Raw genomic sequence first — 26,549 nt, forward strand, 5'->3', positions numbered from 1 at the left:
CTACAAAGTCATTCAGACTAGCTGCACCTTCACCAGCTCTGAGAACACTTTCATGATCAATCATTATAAAACATATCAGATATATTATTCTGAAATGGACCAATCTGCACAACGACTACTTTCACTGTCGCTACTTTCACTATATTTTGATGAGAATACTTTCTTCTTTCACTTGAGGAACATTTTGAATGCAGGACTTTTACTGTGACAGAGTATTCCTACACTCTGGTACTTCTACTTTTACTCTAGTGCAAGACCTGAGTACTTCTACTTTTACTCAAGTACAATATCTGAGTACTTTTCCACCTCTGGTCGTGTATTAGTCTGAGTTGTAGCCACAAAAATCACAGAGCTGCATAAAAATAGACTCACAATGGTAACAAGTGGAAAATAATATTTACAAATGTGTACAATGATTTTAGGTAATGTTGACTACTCAAGACACCTGACTTATACATCTTCAAAGGAAGACTGTGTTCATTCTACAATTACATGGGATTAAAGCAAAATGTAGTTTTACTTGTATAATACTTACATTTTAATCTAAAAGACAGTTTGTTTTCATCCGATTTCAAATAAACAAAGTCTTGGCTTTCAGAATATTAAACTTGTTTCGGCAAATTCAGATGATAAATACAACTTTGAAGCTTCGGCATGATTACAAGCAGAGAACGGAGTAACTTAACATCACAGCAAGCATAACAGCCGCCGGTGTTTCTTGTGAGTGTTTCCCCGGTACACAAACGAATACACACACACACTCGCGAGCTTCCCCCAGACCAGTAATACAAACGAAAATGTGTCTTCGGGTCAATGTGACTGACTTCGATAGAGCAAGTCACATTTGGTTTAGGCACGAAACATACTACCAGTAGAAATACATTGCTTTCAAAATTGCTCTGTGTCGAATCAATAGATTATATTTCGTGACTATAACATGAAATGCCGTGAGAGCTTCGTCCTCTGAACACCACACGATGGCGACTGTAACGCACATAACATAGGTATGCTCCTCTGAAATGATTGTCCCCTGCAATTATTATTATCCCTCATGGAGTTTGCTATTCAGCTCGCTAACGTTAGCTTAAACAAACGTAACATGCAACGTTAGCCGAATCTAAAATGCTCTACTACGGCGTACCTTTCATGTTGCTCGTCAGCGCAGACTCTCGCATCGTTATTTGTTGCAAACTTTGCAGGAGGCTACTCGTGGGCTTGATCCTCGTCTTAGCCATGGCTTGCATTTGTCTTCTGCTAGCCAACGCTCGTTGAAACTGCAACCTCCTGGCACACAGTCATCTATCACTCCCATCAGAATGCCCAGGTCACAGTAACACAAACACTTGCAGGTCGCGCGGGAAGGCCGCAGCGGAGATGTTTTATGTAGAAGCGAAGCAATTATTTTCTTTTAATCTAAAAAGCGAACAATTCAGTAAGACAGCAATTTATTGTAAAAGTAAAGCATTTACATTTTCAAGCACTTTATCTCAATTTCAAGCACCATTGCCAAAATTCAAGCACTTTCCCAACCTTGAAAACACCACGTCAAATTTCAAGCATTTTCAAGGATTTCAAGCACCCGTACGAACCCTGTGACAGGCTGTCAGGAGAGGGAGAGAGGGGGAGAGAGAGAGGGAGAGAGGGAGAGAGGAAAAGAGAGTGCTTCCGCTAATTTCTCCCGTGTTATTCTCCAAAGTGAATGTAAACTTGAATAATGTTCATAATTTGAATGTAATAATTAAGTTCATTGTTGTTTGTGGAAGCTCCAGTGAATGAGCCCCATTAACTGAGTTTTAAACATCACTTGAAATGGAAGATTTAAAGTGATGTTTAAATCTTCCATTTGGGCCCCGCCCACTCGATCGGATCGGCCGATACTGATTCCGGTGATCGGCCCCGAAATTGGCGATCGGAGCATCCCTACTTATGGCAACACAAAAGAAAACGTGGAGATGAGGAGGTGTCGGCGTTCTGGCGATTTACTCTTAAGCCAGTCCCCAACTCCGGGGACTTCGGGCGGCAGTATACGCCGTGAAATTTTTGCGGCCTGCCAGGAAACCCAAAGCAGAAGAAGACGAAGTGACGTCAGCGGCTTCATTTGCCTAATCTTCCCCCAGGGACTTATTCCGGTGTGAACGCGATCCGTACTTAGTTCATGAGTGTGAGAGAAACTTCTGCTCAGCAATGTTGATGGAAGAACTGGAAGCTGGAGTCCGCTTTATATCAAACACCTGAGTTTATTGAGAGCCACGGCCGGGAGCATTGGCAGGGTTCTCACACGACTTCATCATGTGATTCCCCAGCCAACACTGAAGATTACACAGAAACACAGCGCAAATCTACACAGATAATCAAGGAGGAGCCTCTATTTCGCGCGTCTTCTGATCGATAATCACAAGAACATGGATTCAGAGACAAAGACAGTCTGTTAAAGTCCTCTGGCAGTTAGTCACAGTCCCCCAACAGGAAAGCGGAACCTTTAACCCTTTAACCTATAACCCCCTGCTCTAAGTTATGGCAGACCTATGTGAAACACAAAATGCTCGTTGGTACAAACACTTAAACAAAATATTTCCCTCACAATGAGAACTAAAGAGTTCTGATGAACTAAAGTGGGAAAAGTACTGCGGTGTGAACACGCCTCATGTTCTTAAACTCATAACCAATATTTAACTGAGCTTTACATGTAGCTCAAGGCCCCAACAGTTTCTCTTGTTCAGGGTGATGGTATATCTACTATGTTAATGTGTGAGCAATAAGTCGGAGAGTAGCATATGGAAAAAGTGGATGAGCTCACCTTGGTGACATTGATGGTGTTGTTCTGTAATCTGTAGAGACGGAAGCTGGAGACAGTGGAGTACGCCAGCCAACCTCCACATGGAGACACAGCGCTGCAGCTGATATGATCCTCGCCCTGCGGAGACAGCACGGTCAATGTCCTGTCATCTCAAAAATCATATATGTATGAATAAGTCACATTCCTTGTATGTTAACACAAACTTGGCCAACTAAGAAACGCTTAGTTAAATTAAAATGACCACATCAAGGTTATATGCCATGAAACTGGTCATGTTCAGTTAACATCCATATCTCTCCAAATGTCATCAGTTTATTATGTTATCCTATTAGAACTTTTTTGTGAGGTCAGTTAGCTTTTACACATCTATGAAAATCCCTCCAGGTGTACTGACTGACGATGACGGACAAACAAGAGTCAACAAAGAGAACTGAAGTGAATAACTGAAATTACTGTTGGACCTGTCTTACAGATGGGTAAGTAAGGCAGCAGGCTTCCACCAGATTTCAGCTGTACATTTAAAAACACACACATACATCAATCAGCCATAACATTATGACCACCTGCCTAATATTGTGTAGGTCCCAAAACAGCCCTGATCCGTCGAGGCATGGCCTCCACTAACCCTCTGAAGGTGTGCTGTGGTATCTGGTCGCAGGTCCTTTAAGTCCTGTAATGGCGCATTTCCACTGCAGGGCCTCGCACGGTTTAGTACGGTATAGTTGGGCCGAGGTAGGCCAGGCTCACACGCAGTGTAGGCGGAGCCGTGAAGTCATCTTCAATGCGAACCACAGAAAACCAACACCAGCCGTTAGCTGTTAGACCTCAGAGCTCACAGCTCCTCATATCTGTTCAGAAACTAGACTAAAGTTAAACAAGTACAAACCACAGACTGCCTGTGTCATGGCGAATACAGTCGCTGGTTTATTTATGTCTGTATAGGCCGTTGTTGTGAGTGTGGACGGTCGGAGTATATACTGCGTTAGCTTAGGCGATCTCCATTTAGAAAACACGCATTTAAAAAAGGTTTTTCGCCTGCCGTCTGTCTTTAATTAATTCATGGTTTTTACTAACCGGTATCAGTATCAGGGATGCAAACTCATCAGGTATGAAAAAGGTGACAAGGATCCGAGCCCCCCGATCCCACGGAATATCAGCTTTAAAATTAAGAATAACAGAGGATTTTAGCAGTCAGAGCAACTAAAGCAGCAGTGTTAATAATAAAAGAAACGCCAAAGAGTCACATCTAATAGAAATATATAAAAGCATTTATTTTAATTGTGTAGCAGTCAGTTTATAATGTTGGCAGCACTGTTGAGCATTTTGAAAATGTATTTTCATGCCTCTGTTCAAGGCTTAGTCTTTCTATCTTTATAGCCACTGGTGTAAAGTAACTAAGTTCATAAACTCAAGTAGTATACTTGGGTACAATTTTGAGATACTTTATTATACTTTATTTAAGTATTTAAATGTTTTGCTACTTTGTTCTTCTTCTCCACTAGAGTTCAGAGGTAAATGGTGTACTTTTACTCCACTACATGTATTTAATACCTTTAGTTATTTCACAGATGTGGATGAATGATGTGAAATATAATCAAGTGTTAAATCAGACTTTAGTTCCACCTGGAGTAAATCCACAAGCTACTCTGCAGTCTACAAAGTATATCACGGTTCGATATTATCGCGATATTGAAAAATAAATGTGATTTTTTTATTTATTTTGCTTTGTTAAATAATACATCTGATTTGTACAGCATTTTAGTAGGATAGTAGTATTTTAAAGTGTCAACAATATAATAATCAGACCCTGCAAAGAATAAATCAAGTTTCACTTTAGTTTTTTAAGTAACTCAACTCTAACTCACTCACTCAGCATCATCAAGGTTATCTTTTAGGAATATGAGCATGTCCACATTTCCAGGTAGAAGCTGGGATGTTTGGGCGTTTACAAAATGCCCTGCTGTGGAAACAACTCTCTTGCTTGGTGGTACTGATGTTGCTGGGACAGAGAGATATGCTTTGGCCATGGGTAACAGCAGTGGGTAAAACTGTGCATTGTCTCTCCACCACTTCAAAAACAATACAGTTTTTGCCAAGAAGGTGAGGCTTATTGACCGGGCGAGATATAGATACAGTTGCAAGAAAAAGTATGTGAACCCTTTGGATTCTCCACACATAGCGTTGTGTGTTCCTTCCAAACAACTCAACTTTGGTTTCATCTGTCCACAGAACATGTTGCCAGTAGTGCTGTGGAACATCCAGGTGCTCTTTTGCAAACTTCAAACGTGCAGCAATGTTTTTTCTGGACAGCAGTGGCTTCCTCCGTGGTGTCCTCCCATGAACTCCATTCTTGTTCAGTGTTGTACGTATCGTAGATTCGTCAACAGAGATGTTAGCATGTGCCAGAGATTTCTTTAAGTCTCTAGCTGACACTCTAGGACTCTTCTTCACCTCATTGAGCATTCTGCGCTGTGCTCTTGCAGTCATCTTTACAGGACGGCCACTCCTAGGGAGAGCAGCAACAGTGCTGACCTTTCTCCATTTATAGACAATGTGTCTTACCGTGGACTGATGACCATCAAGGCTTTAGAGATACTTCTGGAACCCTTTCCAGCTTTATGCAAGTCAACAACTCTTAATCGTAGGTCTTCTGAGAGCTCTTCTGAGCGAGGCATGGCTCACATCTGGCAATGCTTCTTAAGAATAGCAAATTCAAAACTGGTGTGTATTTTTTATAGGGCAGGGCCGCTTTAACCCTCTGGAGTCGGTGGACGCGCCGGCGCGTCCAAGTGCGCATAATTTACGTAAATTAATCATATATTTTCGATTATAAGGAGTAGAAACATGATTCAGATATCCGCGGAATCGCTGAAAGTGTAGCTTTCCAGCGGTATCTCCTGTGAGACTGTAACCAGGGCACAGCAGCCAATATGGCCGCTCAAAGCAGCTTGACTTTACACTGTGTGGGATTGGTGGATTGGTGTGTCCGTCAAGGAAATCTCGGCCGGCAGCCATCATGGTCTGAAATGACCAATGGACATCGAGAAATCACTAAGGACCTACCCACCAAGTAAAAAAAACATAAACCACGTGTCTCCACGAGAGAGAGAGACAGAGAAAATGGCTAAAAAAAACGTTACAGTCACCGACTTCGCTAGAGATTTTTTTCGCTAGCAGCAGTGAAGATAGAGCCTCAGAACCTGAAGTCTTCGACTCTTCTGAAGAAGAAGAACTCAAAGACAACAACAAGTATCTATTTGGACATGGGTAAGTGTAAATATTACAGTAATAGTGTACTGGCAATGTGTGGGGAATACCGCGAAAAGTAACAATAGGTTTATTGGTATATTTTTTATCGAGTCAGGAACTTTTTCTTGGGACAAAATAGACTCCATTAGCAAACGTTTACTCTGTGTTAACGTTATTTTGGTGTGTAAAAGTGAGATTACATGTGTAGATGATTAAATTAATCATTTATTTGTCCCACAACGGAGACATTTACAGTGGCTATAGACGTGTTTTTGCCATTGATTATTTTATCATACTGTTCTGTACAGATGAGACTTTGTAATCAGATGTAGCCTATGTATATGTGTGTCTGTGATTTTATACTGAATGTAAAGTAACTGAAAATACCTGGGTGTGTGTCTGTGTGTGTGTGTGTGTGTGAGAGAGAGAGATCGAGAGAGACTCCTGTCCAACCTCCCAAACTTTCTTTTTATGTGTGCATTGTTATTTGTGCTTCAGCAACATTTTACTTATTATTTCAATGAAATTAGTTGTAATTATTGTCCTACATTTTAATTAGTTTCACAGCTGCCTGGGCCTAGTGGCCCACAGGCGGTGTTTATCCAGCAGCCAGAACATCCATCTGTGCCGGCACCCAGGTCAAGATCTACCGTGGCTCAAGGGCCTTCACTAGAGCCATCACCACCAAGGACCAGAGGACCAGCATCACTACAGCAGCCTCCACCTCCATCTGCCACCAGGTCAAGATACACCTCAGCACAAAGGCTCCACCACAGCCATCACCTTCAACCCAGCCAGCAAGGAGGTCTCGTATAGCACTTGTACACCCCACCTACACAGCAGCCCATGCACCATCACCCCCACCTACACAGCAGCCAGACCCACTGTCTTGGAAGATGGACAAAGACCTTGACACTGTCTTGACATTTATAATGAAGAGTTGGTTGAAAGTTCTGATGTTCAATATTGTAAATAGTTAGATTTTCCAGTTTCTTATATTTATAATAAATAGTTGGTTGAATAAAAAGTTTGAATGCTCAATTTGTATTGTACACATCACATGAACCTTGGTATGTAATATGAAGTCATTATTCAGTCCTGATGTATCTCAGTCCCTGCTGTGGTGAAAGTAGAGTGATAAACACCTGTTTTACTCAAAATTCGAATTAATTAATTTTCATTTTAGACATGAATAACACATTTATATACAGTGTAATTCAAATATTTCACTGCTTTTGTGATCCTAAGACTTTGGTAACCAAATCTAAAACACCAAAACAATTCGATCACATGAGTACATATGTGTTTTCACAAGAGTTTTGACGATTTTCCGAAAATCGGAAGTCAAATGTTAAGCTTTTGAGCTACTTATCTCATCACACAGTGCTCTAAGGGGAGCAATATGCATATATAGCAAGACCAGAGATTGTCCTGAACATTTTGATATTTAACACATGGGGTGCCATGTTAGAAGAAATACATTTAAAAAGGTGATTTAAGAAAACATCTAAAAATCGAGAAAATACCCTTAGACTCCAGAGGGTTAACCAACACCTCCAATCTCGTCTCCTTGATGGGACTCCAGGTCGGCTGACTCCTGACTCCAATTAGCTCTTGAAGAAGTCTTTAGCCTCGGGGTTCACATACTTGTTCCACCCTGCACTGTGAATGTTTACATGGTGTGTTCAATAAAAACATGAAAACATATCATTGTTTGTGTGGTATTAGTTTGAGCAGACTGTGTGTGTCTGTTGTTGTGACTTAGATGAAGATCAGAACACATTTTATGACCAACTTATGCAGAAATCCAGGTCATTCCAAAGGGTTCACATACTTTTTCTTGCAACTGTATACTGTTGGTACTTGTCAATGTCTCTAGGTATGTACATGTAGCCCTGTAAATACCATGTCCTTTTGTGTTATCTGTTGTTTTATGTTCATGTTGTAACCTACTTGCTGCCATGTTGGACAGGTTTCCCTTGAAAAAGAGATCGTGATCTCAATGGGACCCAGAGGTTGCGCTAGACTTTTTCGCTGCCCGACGGACAGGATCGTAAAACTTCCGTCAAAATCCAGAATTACCCAATACCCCAAGCATGCTCGTGAACTGTCAACGGGGGGGGGGGGGGGGACAGTTCACATGCGCCGTGTTATGCATGGCTGCTGCACCTCGCGGGAGCGTGCACAGCGTAAAACTGACATTTCAATGATTTGTGCGGCACAGTTAGGTTTGGAAACGGTATAATTTCCTTTTTGGAGGGCATGCATAACACGGCATAACACCGGAGCCTCGCTGCGGGGAAACTTTGGCGCTGTTCCGAGTTTGTTCTAATCTGTCAAAATGACGGACTGCTTTCAGATTTGTCCGTCATTGTTTAAAAAAAAATCCGTCATAGACGGAAAATATTCGGTTAACGCGACCTCTCATGGGACCATCTGGTTGAATTAAGGTTTAAAAAAAAATATATTTTTTTTAATTAAAAAATTATTTAAAACAAATTTGAAAAATCGCGGTAGATTTTGTCAGTGACGATATATCGTTACATCCCTAATACAAAGTCATTCAAACTAGCTGCACCTTTACCAGCTTTGAGAACACTTTAATAAAAAATATATATATATTATTCTGAAATGGACCAATCTACACAATGACTACTTTTACTGTCGCTACTTTAACTATATTTTGATGATAATACTTTTCTACTTTTACTTGAGGCATTTTGAATGCAGGACTTTTACTGTAACAGAGTATTCCTTCACTCTGCTACTAGGGCTGCACGATTCTTGCTCAAATGTGAATCACGATTTTCCTCCATAAGAATTGAGATCACGATTCTCATCGTTTCAATGAAAATATTTATTGCACTCTTACTCTTAGACGTCACGTGAGTACAATGAATTTAAACAGACAACATTTGTCTCTCTTGTAACGAAAACATAACTTTGTCTTTAGTCTGTAGTTGCTGAATACTGAACAAACATTACTACATTCAAAATGTGGAACCTGGAGCCAACTGTTGTGGCTTTAACAGACACCATCAACATCAAAGTGCTGGACTTAAATCCAAGTCTCAGTTTCTTGTAGCAAAAACATAGAGTAACTAAAATGAATTTGACAGCCAACTACTGTGGCTTTAAACAAAGTGCTTGACTTAAACTCAAGTCTCTCTGGTAACAAAACATACAGTAACTAAAATAAAGATATTGCTGCTGCCTGAGTGCTGAACATAACAAATTGAATTTTGGCAGCTTTATAATAACAAAATGTAAACTTTGCAGTAGCACCTGTCCACAGTGACAGGACACCCAACTACTGTACAACAACACCAACCTGTTTGTTACAGGGAGGAATGCACTTCAGTTACTCAAAATACCTCACCACAGTGCTGAATATAAAAACAAAACATTCACAGCTTTAGAATAATAATATAAAAAAAGCCTAGCCGGCTAGCACCCAGTTCAACTACTGCACTTAAAGGTTCTTGTACTGAAAAAAACATAAACTTAAACAAAGTGCTAGACTCCACTGAGTAGTAATGTCACTGAATCAAAAGGATTAACTTAAATACTGCAGTCAGTACTGAATATAAAAACGGAACAGAACATAAAGTTACAGCTTCAGAATAAATGTAAATAAAGCCTAGCTGCCTAGCTACTAGCACAGTCCATCTACTTTTTTCGGCAACTTCCCTCTCACTCTCGCCAGAGTCGTCACCGGGATTTTCATCGGTGTTGTTGTCATTGTCCTCGACCTCCTCGTCACTCATTTCTGTGTCACTCATTTCTGTTTTTCCTGTACTACTAGTCGCTCTCGTCACTCTTTGCTAATCAGTGCTAATGCTAACGCTTCTGTAAACATACTGCCGGCTCCTGCCCTCACGTGCTGCAGTCAGTGAGTGTTGCCAGGTATACTTATTATAAGCCACATTGGGCTTATCTTTCTGTAAAGTTGCTTGGTGGTAAGTAATAATGGTTGTTGCGGTTGTGAGCTTGTAGACCCGACATATATAGGTTTAAAGTGCTCATGTTCTTTTGCGCTTGTTTCCATAGACCTGGTTGCTTATTCCTTCCGCAAAAACTGGCAACCCCAGTGGCTGCAGCGTTAACACTGCATGAGAGGAGGAGAGACAGACAGAACACTACCATTTGGATGCGATCATGGTACTTTAATGTTAAATGTATAGAGTATATTTGCTTTACATCGTTTAAGTACGATTGACATTGCAAGTTGGTATTATTCAGAAGCAAAATAATTAAAAAATGTAAAAAAATCCCCCCAAAAAAACCAGCTTGACGTCATAGGATCGCCGTAATTTAGAAATGAGATCGCATAGGTGTCTGAATCGAGATCACGATCTTTTTTCGATTAATCGTGCAGCCCTATCTGGTACTTCTACTTTTACTCAAGTACAAGATCTATACCACCTCTGTTTATAGCCTATGAAAAAAACTATTAGAAAACGAAGGCTAAAGCTAACGTTAGCAGATAGTGACAGTGTTTGCTAGCTAGCTCAACGATAATATTGCGACAGAAAAACTTTTCAGTGCACAACACGCTCTGCCGCTCCGACAGGGAGCTCTGAACACCTGAACGGCCCGCTCTAACAGCTGTTCACCAGCGGTCCAGTCTTTGCCACAGTGACTCCGGACCGCAAAGTTAATATTAACGAACGAACCCGTAGGTAATGTAGCTGCTGAAGCTAGACCCTCATACCGGAGAGGCAGAGCCTTATTATACCCAGATGAGCAGAGCCGACAGGCAGGAAGACTCGAGCACACAGCTCGCGCTTCATTATAATATATAAAAAAAGAACACCATGCGTGTCATGATGGCACATAACAGCCCCCTTGCCAGCGATTCTCTCTCTAGTTTAGCATACTCAGCCCAGTTGTTGGCCCGGAAAGAACCTGGATTTTGGAGGGCCAGAAAAACTGTGAAACAGTACCCATTAGCCGGAACTACCCCTAGTGGAAACGCAAAAAAAAGCAGTTGCCATTGTAACGAGATAATCAATGTTCTTCCCTTCACTTGTCAGTGGTCATAATGTTATGGCTGTTCGGTTTAGATACACAACGTTAGTACACACCTTCCTCTTCAGCTGGATCAGCTTCTCTGGTTTCCTCTTCACAGGCAGACTGTCACCAGGACTTCCTGTTAACATAAAAAATCATTACAGTATTGCAGCTGTGCAGTCAGTCCCCAACTACTTTTACTGCTTACATTATAATGTGTAACTGGTTGTGTGCGAGTGTGTGTTGCCTTCACCATGTCCATTACTCTCCCCTAGTCTCCACAGCTCCAAATGATCGGGGAACTGGAAGAGCAGCAGTCCTGCTTTCTTTGCACAACAAACCAGGTTTCTCTACAGGGAACACACAGAGGTTAGCAGGTCGTCATGGAAACATTGGCCTTTAAGATGCCCCCTATACAGTGCATTCCAAAAATAAATTGCAGATTTATGCTTAAATCTGTTTCATTCATTTTTCCCTCATCAGCTGATATAGCTAAATGTTTTCAAATGTAGCTATATCAGCTCTGAGTCCTGGTGAAAGCCTTTCCGAATGAAAGGGTAGAAACATCAGAAATATTATGATGGGAGGCACCTGTGCTACATTCCAAATGTCAGAGAGAACAGTCTGAATAATAATGCCACTGTGATACTTCAGTTTATATTAAATCAATTTGCAAAAAAAAGTGTTTTAATTTGTAACCTTGTAATTACCATGTATTGAATGTATAATCAATTAGCAACAGTTAAAGCATATAGCTGCAACATAACATGGTGATGAACCGTGCTTACATGTGGGAAAGCAATTTTGCGCATTGCTGACTCCTGGGTGTTCTTCTCCACCTTGTCCAAAAGGGGGCGCACTACCAGTTGGGTGTCCATACCTGACAAAACATTACCATATTCTTTCATATCAGCGGATCACAATAAAGTAATACTGAAAAATCTGAACTGGCACCAACATGATAAGTCTCTGTGTTGGTTTGTTCATGATTTGATGGCATTATGCAGAGGTTCAACTCCTCTGGATGAAGCACTCATGGGGTTAAACAGTGTTAATTTCATCAGCTATTTTTTTAATTTAGTTTTAGTCTTAGTCCTGTATTAAATTTCCTTTTTAGTTTGTCATATTTAGTCACCTTCATCCTGTTTTTATTTAGTCAAGTTTTAGTCTTATTTTAGTCAAAGAAAACTAATTATTTTAGTCTACTTTTTGTCAATGAAAACTGTTGAGTCTTTTTTAGTCATCAGATTATATAGAACATTTCAGTCAAACTAGTCTAGCCAAAACCAATAATTTGTCATTTTAGTCAAACTTATTAAACAATAAGTTTATATCTTGTCCTTATTTGATGAAAAACACAGGTTGAATGATTAAGAATGCAGCTTTGCAGAGAGTATCTGGTCAGGTTTGTGGTGTTTTTACCAGCTGTGTTTTGGCCACATTGCTTCCCTTCTGATGAAACAATGCATTCGCTTTTTGTCTCTGCCTCATTGTAGCGAAAATGGGCCCAAATATCACATAGTTTCTTTCTCCCAAGCGGTGATGGCTTTAGACTTTTTCGTTGTCAGTCATTTTGACGGACAGGATCGTAACACTTCCGTCATAATCCATTATTACCCGTCGAGTGCACAATGTATCACTCACTCGCGCTGACGGGGGGGAGTGTGTGATGGCCACAGCCACACAGGGTAAACCAACTACACTGCATCCTCATCTTCAGTAGTTTTGCTCCAGTGCAGCTACAATAAAACATGCCAATTAACACCACACATTTGCTCTAAATGTTACCATGTCCATTGGGGGAGGTTACTTCCTGGTTCAGCGAAGGGCGTGGCCGAGCGCTGAGGACTGAGGACCACCTGCTTCCATGTCAAAGGGGGGATTTGGGTTTTGTCAGTGTCCTGTGTATAATGTGACTATTACTTATCCCTTGGGTTCAACTTGGTTTGGCCAAGCCACTATATAGGTTCCTTGGTTTTTCATTGTAGCAGGTCTGTTATGTTTCTTTGAGGTATTTTCTGTTGACCTCTTTTATAGGCCTTGTTATTATATGGTGTTTTGTGGATTTTTGGGTAAATAAAAACCCTCGTTTATTTAAACCACTCCTGTGTCATGTTGTCTTACTGCTTGGTCCCTGACAGGGGGTATTCGGTTAACGCGAGTGCGACCACTGCTCCCAAGCCCTGTTGTTGCCATTTCATTTTCTGTTGAATAAGGTTAGTTAGACCATGAGTTAGACCCGAGTCTTTCACGTTAACAATGTGCCGCTGCCCGGTGTAATTCAAATGTACCGCCGCGCGCCCCACAGACACACACAGCTGCTGCCCAGCCGCAGCACCGGAAATGGAACTGCTGGGAGAAAAACTGACTATCAGAGATGTAACGTTATCTTTGATAATATTTCGTCTCCTCATTTTTCGTCAACGAAAGTAAAGAGAGATTTTGGCATAGTTTTTATTTAGTAAACTACATTTTCGCCTCGTCACTTTTCGTCAACGATATTGCATGATGATTTCGTTACAGTTATTGTTTACTGCCGTCGGTGCCGTCTCGTCATCGTCTCGTTTTCGTCATGGAAAAAAAGGTCGTTGACGAACATATTTCGTCATAGTTTTAGTCAACGAAATTAACACTAGGTTAAACTGAAATAATTGAAAGGATGTGATGATGCGTTTGCATTAAAATAATATTGGACATAACTTTTAATATCATACACTTTGCCTTGGATAACACAGCCAAGTTGATTAACGTAAACAAAACAAAAAAGCACTGACCTCCAGAAACCACAGCTGTGTCGGTGTGAGCGAGCCCCCTCACATCATGGGAGTGGTTTTTAAAGGTCCTTGTTCGGACCCATTCCTTATCCTGCGGGCCAACATTAGAGGAGAGGAACTGAAACTGGACCACCGTGCCCTCTGACGTCCCGGCTACCACGCTGCTCTCGTCCTGTGAATTATGTAGACAGTTGTACGTTACTGGATCTATGGGCTGTGCAATAACACTAGCTCAGATCAGGAGTTTATGAATGTTCTAATTATTGGTTGCACACTTACCCGGGAAGAAGACAGGGCCAGAACGTCCCACTTGGTGACTAGGTGGGTTCTGACCAGAGTCCCTGTGAGTCCATCCCAGACCTGGACCTTTCCTGCCGAGTCACCGCTGATGATAGTGTGATCTGACAGGAAGGCGATGCTCCAAACCACCACCTCTCTACTCTTTGATGCTCCGACTCCTCTCTCCACCAGCAGTCTGTGTGTGGCACGGCCTGACGTGGCAGTAGAAAACAAAAACAGTTAACAAACATGAATCTTATATGATGCTAATAACTCCCGGATGGAATGTATCTACTGACCTGACTCAGCATCAAAGATTTTTATCATGTCCATCATGCCAGCAGCTATCAATGTACCAGAGGGATGCCAGCAGAGAGAGATAATACGACCTGGAAGATCACAGGAAACAAAATGTCACCAAGTCAAAGAAAGGGTTACAAATAAAAACAATGGTTTTAAGTTAAAAAATGTTCTTAAAATGAATGTTTCATTTGATCATAACTTGTCAAATCAAGCAGCTCAATCATTGTGTTATTATTCAAGCTAGGGATGTCCCAATACATGTCAACTGTAAGCTACATTTTTTGCATGGATTTCATTAATAATTTCACTAATGGTGTTTGAGTAAAACACCTGGATTGAGAAATAGTTCAATATTGCACATTACATTTAAATAAAACTGCAATATAACTAACACTTATTTCAAAAAATGCAAATGTAATCACAGGCCTCTTGTTATTAGGTTATCTATGATACAGGGTAAATGTGTGATAACATTGCTGGATACTGTCCAATGTATGCGTATCTATATATTTATTAGGGCTGTCAAGTTAACGCGTTAATAACGGGGGAAAAAATTAACGCCACTAATTATTTTAACGCGATTAACGCATGTGTATTTTTTTTCCTCGGCGGCCCCGTAGCTTCAGAGCGCATCGAGTTTAAAATACCATCTACAAGCTGATGCTGATGCTGCTGACAGCCCCGCTCCTGCCGCCCGCTTGTGGCAGACCACACTTCCACGCTCACCGGCAGGCACCGACTGGCCATCGGGAGGACCGGGAGGGTGTGTGTATGTGTGGCGTGAGCGAGCGAGAGAGAGACCTTACGTGCATTGTTGTTGTTAGCATCTGGTGCTAGCTAGCTGCGCTAACGGATATAAGGAGCTGTTTAAATGAAAACAGAGGAGCGACATTTCGCCACAACTGCGCCGAGCACTTGACTTTATGCAGGAAGCCAGACAGTGGGACATTGTACGAAAAGTCAGCACACTCATGATTGCAGCGTCCAGGCAGCTCCCGTTCGAGCATATGCCTTGAGTTGCGCGCACGCACACACACACACACACACACACACACACACACACACACACACACACACACACACACACACACACACACACACACACACACACACACACACACACACACACACACACACACACACACACACACACACACACACACACACACACACACACACACACACACACACACACACACACACACACACACACACACACACAATGTGCGATTAATTTGCAATTAATCGCGATTAACTATGGACAATCATGCGATTAATCGCGATTACATATTTGAATCGACTGACAGCCCTAATATTTATACAACTGCCAGTTGAAGAGCAGGTCAATTTGAATCTTACCCTTTTGCCTGTCGAGGTTTCTTTGAAACTGAATCCTCTCTTCCAGTATTTCAAATATTTTCACTGTCCCGTCTTCACAACCAACCTGGATTAGAAAACATTCAGTCAATTTATTATCGACTTCGAGCAAGGTCACCACGCTGGGCGGAAGAACATTAGCATCAGGAGTAGAGTAGATGAAATATCCACAAGGTGCTGACTGACCGCGAGCAGGGTTCCCTGGCTGTTGCTGCTGATGCTCCAGATTGGTCCTCCATAGGCCTCCACTGTGTACCTGGGTCTCAGGTTCTCCAGGTCATACTCTGTGATCTCTCCATTCAGCCCGGCACTGAACAGGCGCTGGCCCAGCCAACACAGAGCCTCCGCAGCCCGGCCGTCCTGCCCTGGGATGACCTGTGGATCAACATCAAAACATGTTGAAAGTGCATGGAAAGAAAAGTGGAACTGAAGATGAAGCCCTAAGGGTTCAGAGCTTTCTTTAAAACACCACCGGCTGCCTCATTTCATTCATTCAAGACAGTTTGAATGTTAGTGCTGTTCAGTTGTTGTTTCCAGGCAGAGTGGGTCCTGTAGGAAAGTCCTTTTAAATTGTCTATTGTTTTTACTATATGGCTGTTATTGTTTTAGTCTTGTGTATTTTTACCTTTTATTTGTGTTTTACTTATTTTATTTGAAGATTGTAATACCTGAACACACTCCTGCTACTGTCACTAAATAATTTCCCAATTTGGGATCAAATAAAGTACCTATCTCTATCTTTATGGTGTGTGAGCAGAGTTGTGTTTTTTTGTATTTTATTTATTTCTCTGGACAAAACTTGGGGCTGGAGGGAAAGCTGTATTTTAGTGCAGGTTACCTTCTCTTGGAAGTAGTTGTCCGCGAAGTTGAAGATCTCCAGAGCTCCATCAGCCCGGGCCACAGCCAGCCGCTCCGTGCGGTGGTTAAACGCCATGGCTCGGATAGCAGTGGGCATGTAGTCGAAGAAGCGAACACGGTGCACCTTGAACTCAGCCATTTTACTTTGAGGAAAAACGCAAGAGGAAGACTGTTACAGCTAGGCAAAACAGAACCGTAGAGCTGTCCGTTACCACACACACACACCTCCCAGGGAGCCACACTGTCAGTATATATAAATAAAGCTCAGTTTAACAGTCATAACTCATAATAACATCATAATAATATAACAATTACCTGCTGTTTATCCTGACAGTGTCTACACTTTCTGAGCTGTGAACCCCACGCTGGAAAACATCCGCAGCCACGTTGTGAACCTATGAACCGGAAATGAATTTGACAAACACACTGCACAAACCGGAACAACGTCATCACACTGACAGCAGGAAACCAGTGGCGGGAAATACTAGCAGACTATGACTCAAATACTGTAAACATTTCTGTATAAACACAGCGTTCTGAATGCTATTGTTCTCGTATAGTTACTGCTGTGTTGGGCACTTGTAATGCCTCGGTAACGTGTCGGTCTGTTTCATCCTGTTCGTGTTGCAGCACGGTGTCCGCTCTCTAACAGCACGATGGTTCAAATAGTCATAAGGTAAGATACACCGCATGTGTTCAGCCTAAAAGTTTGTGTATACCGCCTGGAGCAGTCCCTGGGTGGAGGAAGTACTCAGATAGTGTAGTACCGGTAAAAGTCCTGCACTGTTACTCAAGTAAAAGTACAAACGTGTTATCATCAAAATTGACTTAAAGTAAAAGTAGTCCTTGTGCAGATTTCAGAATAATATATATATGTTTTATAATGTTGGATCATGAAAGTGTTCTCAAAGCTGGTAAAGGTGCAGCTAGTCTGAAGTACTTTGTAGACTGCAGGGTAGCTGGTGGATTTACTCCAGGTGGAACTAAAGTCTGATTCAACACTTGATTATATTTCACATCATTCATCCACATCTGTAAAGTAACTAAAGGTATTAAATAAAAGTACACTACTAACCTCTGATTTGTAGTGGAGTAGAAGTAAACAGTAGCAACACATTGACATACTCAGTTCAAGTACACGTCTCTCAAAAGTATAAGTACAATAGTAAATGTACTTAGTTACTTTACACCACTGATCATTTGTAATAGAAGAGTAACAGTACTGTGAATGAGATGTAGCACAGGGACAAAACACTTCTTAGGGAACACGTGTAGGGAGAATGTAGGGAGTAAACCAGAGTGATGTAAGTATATTTACTAAGTACTTAGTTACTTTGCTTTAGCACATTTATACTTCTATTTCACTACATCTCAGAGGGAAGCGTTGGACTACTTTTTGCTAAACCTCTCTAAAAAGGTCAAATGTCACTTGTTTTGCATCAATCTTGATACAGGGTACTTATTATATGTTATACTTTGGATTCCTAAAGCTTTTAGTCTACCATACCATCATTCAAGGGTGGTTTTCACTAGAAGTAATGGTTTTTTTTTAGGCGGAGGTAAGAATTTACCTTTTTTTTACTATGTTCCATCTGAATTTACTCTGACACAGAAACATCTATATTGATTCTGACACTTCTACATCCAACTGACAGATGTAACCTAGCTTTGATAAAAGAATTTATTCATATAACCCTTTTAGAAGTTAAGTTATAGTCATTTGTTTTGGGCATAGCATTTTCGAGCCTGAAACCTGAAAAAGAGGTTAAAGTTTTGTAAAAGCTTCTTGTCCAGTGAAAACTGTGTACCTGTGTTTAACCCCGATAGGTGAAGGTGTTGGTCGTTTGTATTGACACAATTCTTCTTTCTCGCTGAAAAACATTTAGAATCCTCTTGGGTCCGGTGGAAAATGCATCTTCACAAGTTGACTTTAGGTAGTGCTTCTCACAGGACAGCAACAGAGCTACATACATATTAATGTCATGCATTGCTGTAGATTTACCAGTATATAAATGTGTTGAACTGAACCTTAAAAACTCCTACAGCAGGAAAACTCAACATACACATGAATGCTGCAGAAATATTAATCACAAAGTAAATCACAGAGAAAGTTTTACTGGGCAATCACTACTTTTACTATTCATACTTTAAGTGAATTTGGATGATAATACTTACATACTTTTACTTATGTAGGGTTGATAATGCAGGACTCTGACATGTGGTGGAGGATATCTCATGTGTATAACGAAGTCCTTGATGTGAGGCTGTGTTGGTGCTCCCGTAGATCAAGTGTGGATGGCAGCAGTCCTGCGGAGTGGCTGCTGGTGGAGCTGCAGGGAGAGATGTTCTCCAGACACAACTCTGCTCTGGCAGGGAACGTGATGGGAGACCTGCTCTACACCATGGAGGTGAACACGGTACCGCACACTGCTGCTATCAAAGGCAAACTTAGTTTTAGAGTTACAAACAAATCAGGCTCATTCAACATATTTGTATCATGTATATTCATAACTCTTTCTCCAGTGCTCAGAGACACCTAAAAAGTTCATAAAGAAAGACATACATAATGCGCTATCTGCAAAGATTATACAATTCTCTTGTTAAATTAATTGCCAACTATTTTATAATCTTTTTTCCCCCTAAGTAAATAGGTACGTTCGGTTGTGCCTTCTACATGTCTTCTCTCAGTTGCGACATTGTTTTCACTCCCGTCCCGTGTCTCCAGCTACGTCTTTTGCTAGCGACTTCTCCTCAACCCCTGTGAAAACAGTCATGGGCTGCGTTTCACTTCTCTTATTTTTCATTTCCTCGCTCCTCAGGCCGTTTCTCAATCGCGAGGATATTTGCTTCCAAGCCAATATTTCAAGGATGCTACGTCATCAAATCGCGCAGCAGGACCGTTCCAATGTCCAGCATACTTGGAATTCCACCGTGGCCGCGTCCTTGGTTTGGGGGAAATTTCGAGGCTGCACATGGGTAGACTTCGCGTCCTTCAAATCCCCACAATGCTTTGCGCACGGACCAATTTCCCCAAGTCTGTGGCGGAAAACGTAAGGCGGGGCCTCTCATATGACGCACACCTGCGCACTTGCTAGCCTGTTCCACTCTTCGTTTTCCGAATGCCAGGAAGGATTCTTGTCTCGCTTCTGAAGCAAGTGACTCGGAAGACATGTGTTACCAAGCAAGCGTACTCGCGATTGAGAAACGGCCTCGGTCTCACCAGAAGTTGATTTGTCTGCGCCATCTTGAGTAGCGTCCCAATGGCCTTATTTCTGCCGGAGGAGCGAGGAGCGATAATGGAGGAGCTATAATCGAGGAACCACCAGACCATCCTTCGATGAAATCCTCAGACACTCGCCACGCCCCCTTACTGTGTATCGCTCACTGATTGGACGATGCAGTCCATGCACTGATCTGATGCTTCTTGACATGAGAGCCATTTCCCAGCGGAGTGAAGAAAACACATGAACCTCACGGGAGTCACTCCTCAGTTTATACCGTGTTTTGTTTCAATTCATTATCATTTAGTTACAAACATGTGATATATCTGAACAACAAAGTGGTCAAAAATCATTTTATTCATTTTTTGGAAACATTTTCATGATCGCTTTTTTCGTTTTACATTTTCATTTATTGTCATTTCCATTCAGTCATTAAGTGCTATTAAAATGTTAATGTGCTACATATCCAAACACACAAAGTGTGCAATCCAATGAATGTTAATCTAACTGGGTTTTGATAGATAACATATCTCTTTTTCTTCTCTCAATTATTTTATTTCTATTGTGCACTCTAATCAATATTAATCCAACTATTGTTCGTTTATACATTTTAAGAATGGCGTTTATCTTTTTTGAGAATTAGTTCTTATTTTATTTATTGGGGTCTACAACAGATGATACAAATGTTTGTGTCAGTAAATGTGTACTAACAGAGGCGGGGGGGTGTGTGAATACAACAGGGACAGAGCTGGCTGCTGTCAGACGATCAGCTGTGCAGCGTCATCACAAACGGACGTTGCTTCACGTGACGTTCCGGAGGAAAGGACGTCCCATTGCTCTTAAAACTCATTTCCCTGCTTCTCGTGGTTTCCTTACGTCTCTCCATGCTTCCCTGGAAGGAGGGACTAGTCACAGGGAAACAACGCAAGTGAGGGACGCAAGGATTCCATTTAACCGAAGTGAAACGCAGCCATGTTGTTAAGGAAAGATGTGAAGGAGAATTCATCAGGGCCCCGTCTCAGGTCGGTTAAATGAAATCCTTGCGTCGTTTCCCTGCGTCCCTCCCACCAGGGAAGCATGGAGGGACGCAAGGAAACCACGAGAAGCAGGGAAATGAGTTTTAAGAGCAATGGGACGTCCTTTCCTCCGGAGCGTCAATCAGTGAGCGATACACAGTAAGGGGGCGGAGCGAGTATGAGGATTTCATCGAAGGATGGTCTGGTGGTTCCTCCATTATCGCTCCTCCATTATCGCTCCTCGTTCCTCCGGCAGAAATAAGCGCCATGGGACGCTACTCAAGATGGCGCAAACAAATCAACTTCTGGTGAGACCGAGGAGCGAGGAAATGAAAATAGTCGACCTGAGACGCAGCCCAGGACTTGTGAAGAGAGACACTCAACGTTATTACGATGCGTCAGCAGCTGTGGGAAAACTACACTTTTAGGGTAAAACGTATCCAGACTTTCTCCTGTGCGTCCTAATCACTATGTGTTACGTTGTTTCATGCTGGCCTTTTATAAACGTGTGCAACAGTGAAAAGTACATTACTTCACAACATTTGAACTAAAACAAAAAATGGGAAAGAGAAACTAAATGTTTGCTCACACTGCTGCCCACTCGTATTAAATGATATGAATTCCATTAAATAGGATTGTTAAAAACGATTTCAATAAATCATCTAAATAAAGAATATCTACTACTGTGCATATTATCACTCAAGGTGGACACATGTGGAATTAAAAAAAAACATAAAGCTTAAGGACCACCCCTTAACTCGGTGAACACTGGAAATATTGAAATGAATCCATTTGGTAATTTTTAGAGTGTAGCGTAATGGTCATTGTTCACCTTTTGGTTTAATAGTGTTGGAACCTTAAAACATAGAAGCACTTTGGTAGTTTACGGCATAAGTTGTTAAATGTTTAATAAGCATAACTTACATTATCCACTTTCTCAGTCACGATCGGTTGTTTCCATTAACAGCCAAATGTTATCTAATTCAATTCATTAATTTAATATGTGGGCACAATGTATTCTTGGACAACATTTTCTCCTTTCCTTCTGTAAAGGAAAGTCCAGTGTTTTCCCAACTAAAGGAAGCGTTGAAGCTCCTTTCCATCATCTAGAGAATTTGAACATCTCTTGTCATGGTCGCCTACGGAGCCCTGGAGAGTTCATGGAGAGAAAAATAAATAAAACGTGGCCACATTTTACTTTCTCGTTCGCACGAGATACCTTCTCGTTCGCATATAACTATGGAGAACCAGATTTGTGTAAATTACTGTTCGTGGTAATTTGAAAACAAATGCCGGTGGTGTCGGACACACACACAAACACACCGAACACGCACACACAGAGCGGAGCTGAGCACAAACACACACCACACACACACACACAGCATGCGCCCCGGTGACAGGACATCTCCTTCATAAAACGAGGGGAATACTCTGGTAGTTCGATGTGTGTAGAGGTGTGTGTGGTTGAACGTAGCAGCCTCGATCTCTATCCAGCGGTTCTAATGAAGGGCAACGCAGTGAAGTAAACCGTAAAAGGCACCGCTCTTTGCAGCTGGTGCTGCTCTTCTCAGATTCTGCTGAATGACACGTTACTGCCTCCAGTGCCCTGTACGATGAAGCCAGTTCAACAGACCCTGGATGTGTTTGATTTACCCGGCTTAACTAACCCTAACAAACGCGATGTCGCTAAGCGGTCCTACGAAGCTGATTATCAACTCAGCAAATCAACCAGGGTTTCTCTGTCCGGTTGAGAGTGCGTTCACGTGAAAGGGACGGGGTTACCAACATTTGACCAATCACAAACATGGAGACGCGTGCTGACAGCGCAGCGTCATACTTCATGAAAGAATAGTGTAAATAGAAAATCCTGCTTCGTAGTACAGGCCACTGGTGCCACAGAGATTTCATAGTGAAGGATGGTTTTCCTTCTATAAAACAGCTGTGGGCAGCAGCAGATTCTGTGAGTCACGGACAGGAATCCCTCAATTTAAATAAAACGAGGCCATGCTTTATTAACTCGTGCCCACGCTTTATTAACTCGTGCGCACGAGAAAGTAAAACGTGGCCACGTTTTATTTATTTTTCTCTCAATGAACCCTCCAGGGCTCCGTAGTCGCCAGTTCCCTGGTAATTTCCCTGCTTTAGATACGTTCCTGAGCAAAAATAGACTTTACTGCAAGGAACGTTTTTTGAATTTGATGATTACAAATGTGTGAGAACCCGGTTTAAAGATCTAAGTTGTAAGCTTTACTCTAATAAATAACCACATGCGTTAATAATTTACAGTAAATAAAACAACAAACTAGTTTCTCTTTTTTTATTTATAATCATTTTGTATTTAATTCTCTTAGGCCCAACCTCGAAATATACAAGGAGATTGTAGTGCTTGTCTTTTTTCAAGCATATATTGCAAACACTTATCTCAGCTTATCCATTGTGAAGTTTTGATGCATTTGTGTTTCTTCTGTGATGTTCAACTGAATGTATTATTATCACTAAAAGTTGAAACTAGTCCTGGCTCTTAATGCTGCTGTCTTTCTTCCTCCCTCCACCAGGGGGTGCCAGTGCTCATTGTAGGGCACCATATTCTTTATGGGAAGCAGGTGAAACTGGAAAAACCCTTTGCTGTACTCACCAAGCATTCCAGCCATTTGCAGGACAGCCAGGGTTGCCGTGACAGTGACAATGAAAACAATGATGTCCCACAGTTACCCATGGAAACCAAGCAGCCAGGAGCCCCCTCCACCTCCTACTGCGTGACCGCGCTCATCAAACGGAAGCTGATCTTCAAGACGCGGCCCAAACCCATCATCACCAACGTCCCCAAGAAGCTCTAGTGGGACTGCAGCGCCTCCTCACAGGGTCAGAGGTCACCTGATCCATCTGATCGTCAGAGGTCATTGCCCTCTGATATCATGCAGTGTGATTACATATGTGTACATCTGATCCATCCTGTAAACCTTTAAACCAGAACGGGTTCCAACGAGAGACTTTAATGACGCCTCTTTCCAGTATGAATAAATATTGTATTATATATGTTGTATTATATTCCTTACATTTGTATAAAACTGAGTATTAGACCAATACTGACTCAATAGGCGCATTCACACCGCAGTACTTTTCCCACAAAGGTTCATCAGAACTTAGTTCATGCGAACTCTTTAGTTCTCATGAACTAAGTACAGATCGCGTTCACACCGGAATAAAGTCCCTGGGGGAGGATTAGGCTAATGAGCCGCTGACGTCACTTCTTCTTCTTTGGGTTTACTGGCAGGCCGCAAACCACTTCACGGCGTATACTGCCGCCCAAAGTCCCCGGAGTTGGGGAAGGCTTCAGTAGAAGCTGCTGGGACCCCCAGCAGCTTCTACTGAAGCCTTCCGAGTAAATCGCCAGAACGCCGACACCTCCTCATCTCCACCGCTCACATGTTTTATTTTGTGTTGCCATGAGTTAGTCTCTCTGCGTTTCTGCGCTGGGCTAATGCTAATAATGCTAATGCGAAGATAATAAAATGGCGGCTTGACAAAACTTTTTGGGAGTTTTACGGGGCGTGGTTTGCAATCCGCCCAGCCAATCAGAAATATAGCTCTTTTCTCACAAGAGAGCCGCACGAAAGTCCCTGCTCTCTAGCACGGACTTTCGTGGGGGTAAAAAGGTTCTCATGAACTAATTTTAGTACCGGCTCTTTTTGGTGTGAACGCGACAAGAGTTCTCATGAACCTTTGTGGGAAAAGTACTGCGGTGTGAATGCGCCTACTGACTATATATGGGATCCGATGATAATCTCAGTGCTGACCTTGAAAATGTTAAAAGACATATTTGCACCTTCAGATTAAGTCCAAGACAGCCAGACACAGAGCTGGCCATATAGTCACACTCTGATATGATGCTATGATAAAAATCATAGTTAATGACATTAAGAATAATAAGATAATAATAATAATAATAATAATAATTTGGGATTCTTGTACTTTACTTGAGTATTTCCATTTTTTAATACTTTGTAATTCTACTCAACCACGATTCAGAGGTAAATGGTGTACTTTTACTCCACTACATGTATCTAATCCCTTTAGTTACTTTACAGATGTGGATGAATGATGTGAAATCTAATCAAGTGTTAAATCAGACGTTAGTTCCACCTGGAGTGAACTAGCTGCACCTTTACCAGCTTTGAGAACACTTTAATTGTTAGCAGAGTAAGCATAACTTCATTTCTGTTTAGCATCCAAATAAGCGGAGGAATAACGAAGCATCAGGGACTGTGGCATTTCATTCAACGGGCCCTCCCATTGGAGGCGTGGCTTTATTTATACCCATCATTGAACTTTAACCTGGTTCACTATTGGCTACCAGTCATGCACAACAAATGTACCTGAATGTTAACACCCCCACTTGATATCACATTGTGGTCTTTTAGCAAATAAAAACACAAGGTTCTCTACCTTACAGAAATTGAAACTCTAGCTTACAGGCATTATTACTCTCTAAACATAAACTTTGCAAACTTAATCAACTTAAACTTTGGTGCAGGTTTTGCCATAACATCTGCCACCATCTGGTCTGTTGGACAATACATGAGATTTGTTTGTTCCCCTTCCACAGTTGACCTCGGAAAATGATACTTAATGTCAATATGCTTGCATCTGTCCGTTAACAGGATTCTTTGCCAACACTATTGTGCCCTGGTTGTCTTCGTAAATCGTAGGTAGTGTATATTCACATTTGTCAATGCCCTCTAGTAGTTGTATTAAGTACATACACTCCTGCACAGTAGCTGCTAAAGCCATATACTCAGCTTCACAAGTTGATAAAGCGACAGTTGGCCCGCTCTCATTAAGGCTAACACAATAACCTGACATATCGCTGTATGCTTGTAAGCCCAGTTTTTCACTCTTACATTTCCGGTAACACAGTTCCCTGTCGATTGTACCTTTCAAATATCTCAGTACATGTGTTACAGTAGTCCATTGCTCTTCTGTCGGCTTCTGTTCATCCTCCTATTATACACACATGCATTTCCAAACATTTGGACTACCTATGTTGCAAATGTATTATCTTTTCAATTTACACACGGCATCTATTGCACGTCTGGCCGTCCTGGGAGAGGGATCCCTCCTCTGTTGCTCTCCCTGAGGTTTCTCCCATTTTTCCCTTTAAACTGGGTTTTCTTCGGACGTTTTTCCTTGTACGATGTGAGGGTCTAAGGACAGAGGGTGTCGTATTGTCATACTGATATTCTGTACACACTGCGAAGACCACTGAGACAAATGTAACATTTGTGATATTGGGCTATATAAATAAACATTGATTGATTGATTGATTGATTGATTGACCTGTGTACGTGAGCCCAGAGATCAAAGGTTTCCATGGAGATGTGCTGTGAAAGGAGAGCCTTTCCATTGATCTGAATGAGAAATAAACCTCTTACATTTCTAACTATAGTTTAAAAACGGTAGCTGCTTTCGGTAAAATGTCTGACTGTGTGTGTGTGAACATATGTAGTATAAACATCCAGTGTTTGTGTGTGCGTGTACCAGTCTGTCTGTGGGTGCGTCTGCTCTGATTAGATGATGTCACTCAGGTGTGTGGCCCCAATCTGCCCAGCAACACCATGGTAACCAACTGCAGCACTGATGCCCCTTTCACACCAACGCGTTT

General features: G+C 41.8%; 2 protein-coding genes across 3 annotated transcripts in view; one reads left to right on the plus strand and one right to left on the minus strand.

Annotated features, from left to right (window-relative positions):
- utp4 (UTP4 small subunit processome component) overlaps window positions 1–17,054 on the minus strand; it is a 29,717-nt gene extending 12,663 nt beyond the window's left edge. The window contains exons 1-11 of the mRNA XM_034085227.2: window positions 16,966–17,054; window positions 16,631–16,793; window positions 15,979–16,167; window positions 15,775–15,859; window positions 14,412–14,501; window positions 14,113–14,324; window positions 13,834–14,005; window positions 11,848–11,939; window positions 11,313–11,409; window positions 11,134–11,198; window positions 2,798–2,914 (exon numbers count right to left, since the gene is read on the minus strand). Coding sequence (XP_033941118.1) covers window positions 2,798–2,914; window positions 11,134–11,198; window positions 11,313–11,409; window positions 11,848–11,939; window positions 13,834–14,005; window positions 14,113–14,324; window positions 14,412–14,501; window positions 15,775–15,859; window positions 15,979–16,167; window positions 16,631–16,789 — 1,278 coding nt within the window. The 5' untranslated portion in view covers window positions 16,790–16,793; window positions 16,966–17,054. The remainder of the gene's footprint in view (window positions 1–2,797; window positions 2,915–11,133; window positions 11,199–11,312; window positions 11,410–11,847; window positions 11,940–13,833; window positions 14,006–14,112; window positions 14,325–14,411; window positions 14,502–15,774; window positions 15,860–15,978; window positions 16,168–16,630; window positions 16,794–16,965) is intronic.
- Window positions 17,055–17,085: 31 nt separating this feature from the next.
- chtf8 (CTF8, chromosome transmission fidelity factor 8 homolog (S. cerevisiae)) lies at window positions 17,086–26,194 on the plus strand. 2 transcript variants are annotated; one of them, XM_034085228.2, is made up of 4 exons: window positions 17,086–17,158; window positions 17,281–17,326; window positions 18,935–19,067; window positions 23,443–26,194. In XM_034085228.2, the coding sequence occupies exons 2-4, from the start codon at window positions 17,307–17,309 to the stop codon at window positions 23,722–23,724; spliced, it is 435 nt and encodes a 144-aa protein (XP_033941119.1). In that variant the 5' UTR covers window positions 17,086–17,158; window positions 17,281–17,306; the 3' UTR covers window positions 23,725–26,194. The 2 variants fall into 2 exon arrangements, with proteins under 2 accessions (XP_033941119.1, XP_033941120.1); XM_034085229.2 differs by having other exon boundaries at window positions 17,108–17,326; window positions 18,935–19,058; window positions 23,443–26,193.
- The last annotated feature ends 355 nt before the right edge of the window (window positions 26,195–26,549 follow it).

Source organism: Pseudochaenichthys georgianus, chromosome 6 (assembly GCF_902827115.2).
Source record: "Pseudochaenichthys georgianus chromosome 6, fPseGeo1.2, whole genome shotgun sequence".
In the NCBI taxonomy this organism is placed as follows: domain Eukaryota; kingdom Metazoa; phylum Chordata; class Actinopteri; order Perciformes; family Channichthyidae; genus Pseudochaenichthys; species Pseudochaenichthys georgianus.

Excerpts from the sequence above, each read along its gene's own strand:
- chtf8 (XM_034085228.2), top strand. The coding sequence starts at position 17,307 with ATGGTTCAAATAGTCATAAG. Across the intron at positions 17,327-18,934 it reads ATGGTTCAAATAGTCATAAG|ATCAAGTGTGGATGGCAGCA; the intron begins GTAAGATACACC and ends GTGCTCCCGTAG. Across the intron at positions 19,068-23,442 it reads ACACCATGGAGGTGAACACG|GGGGTGCCAGTGCTCATTGT; the intron begins GTACCGCACACT and ends TCCCTCCACCAG.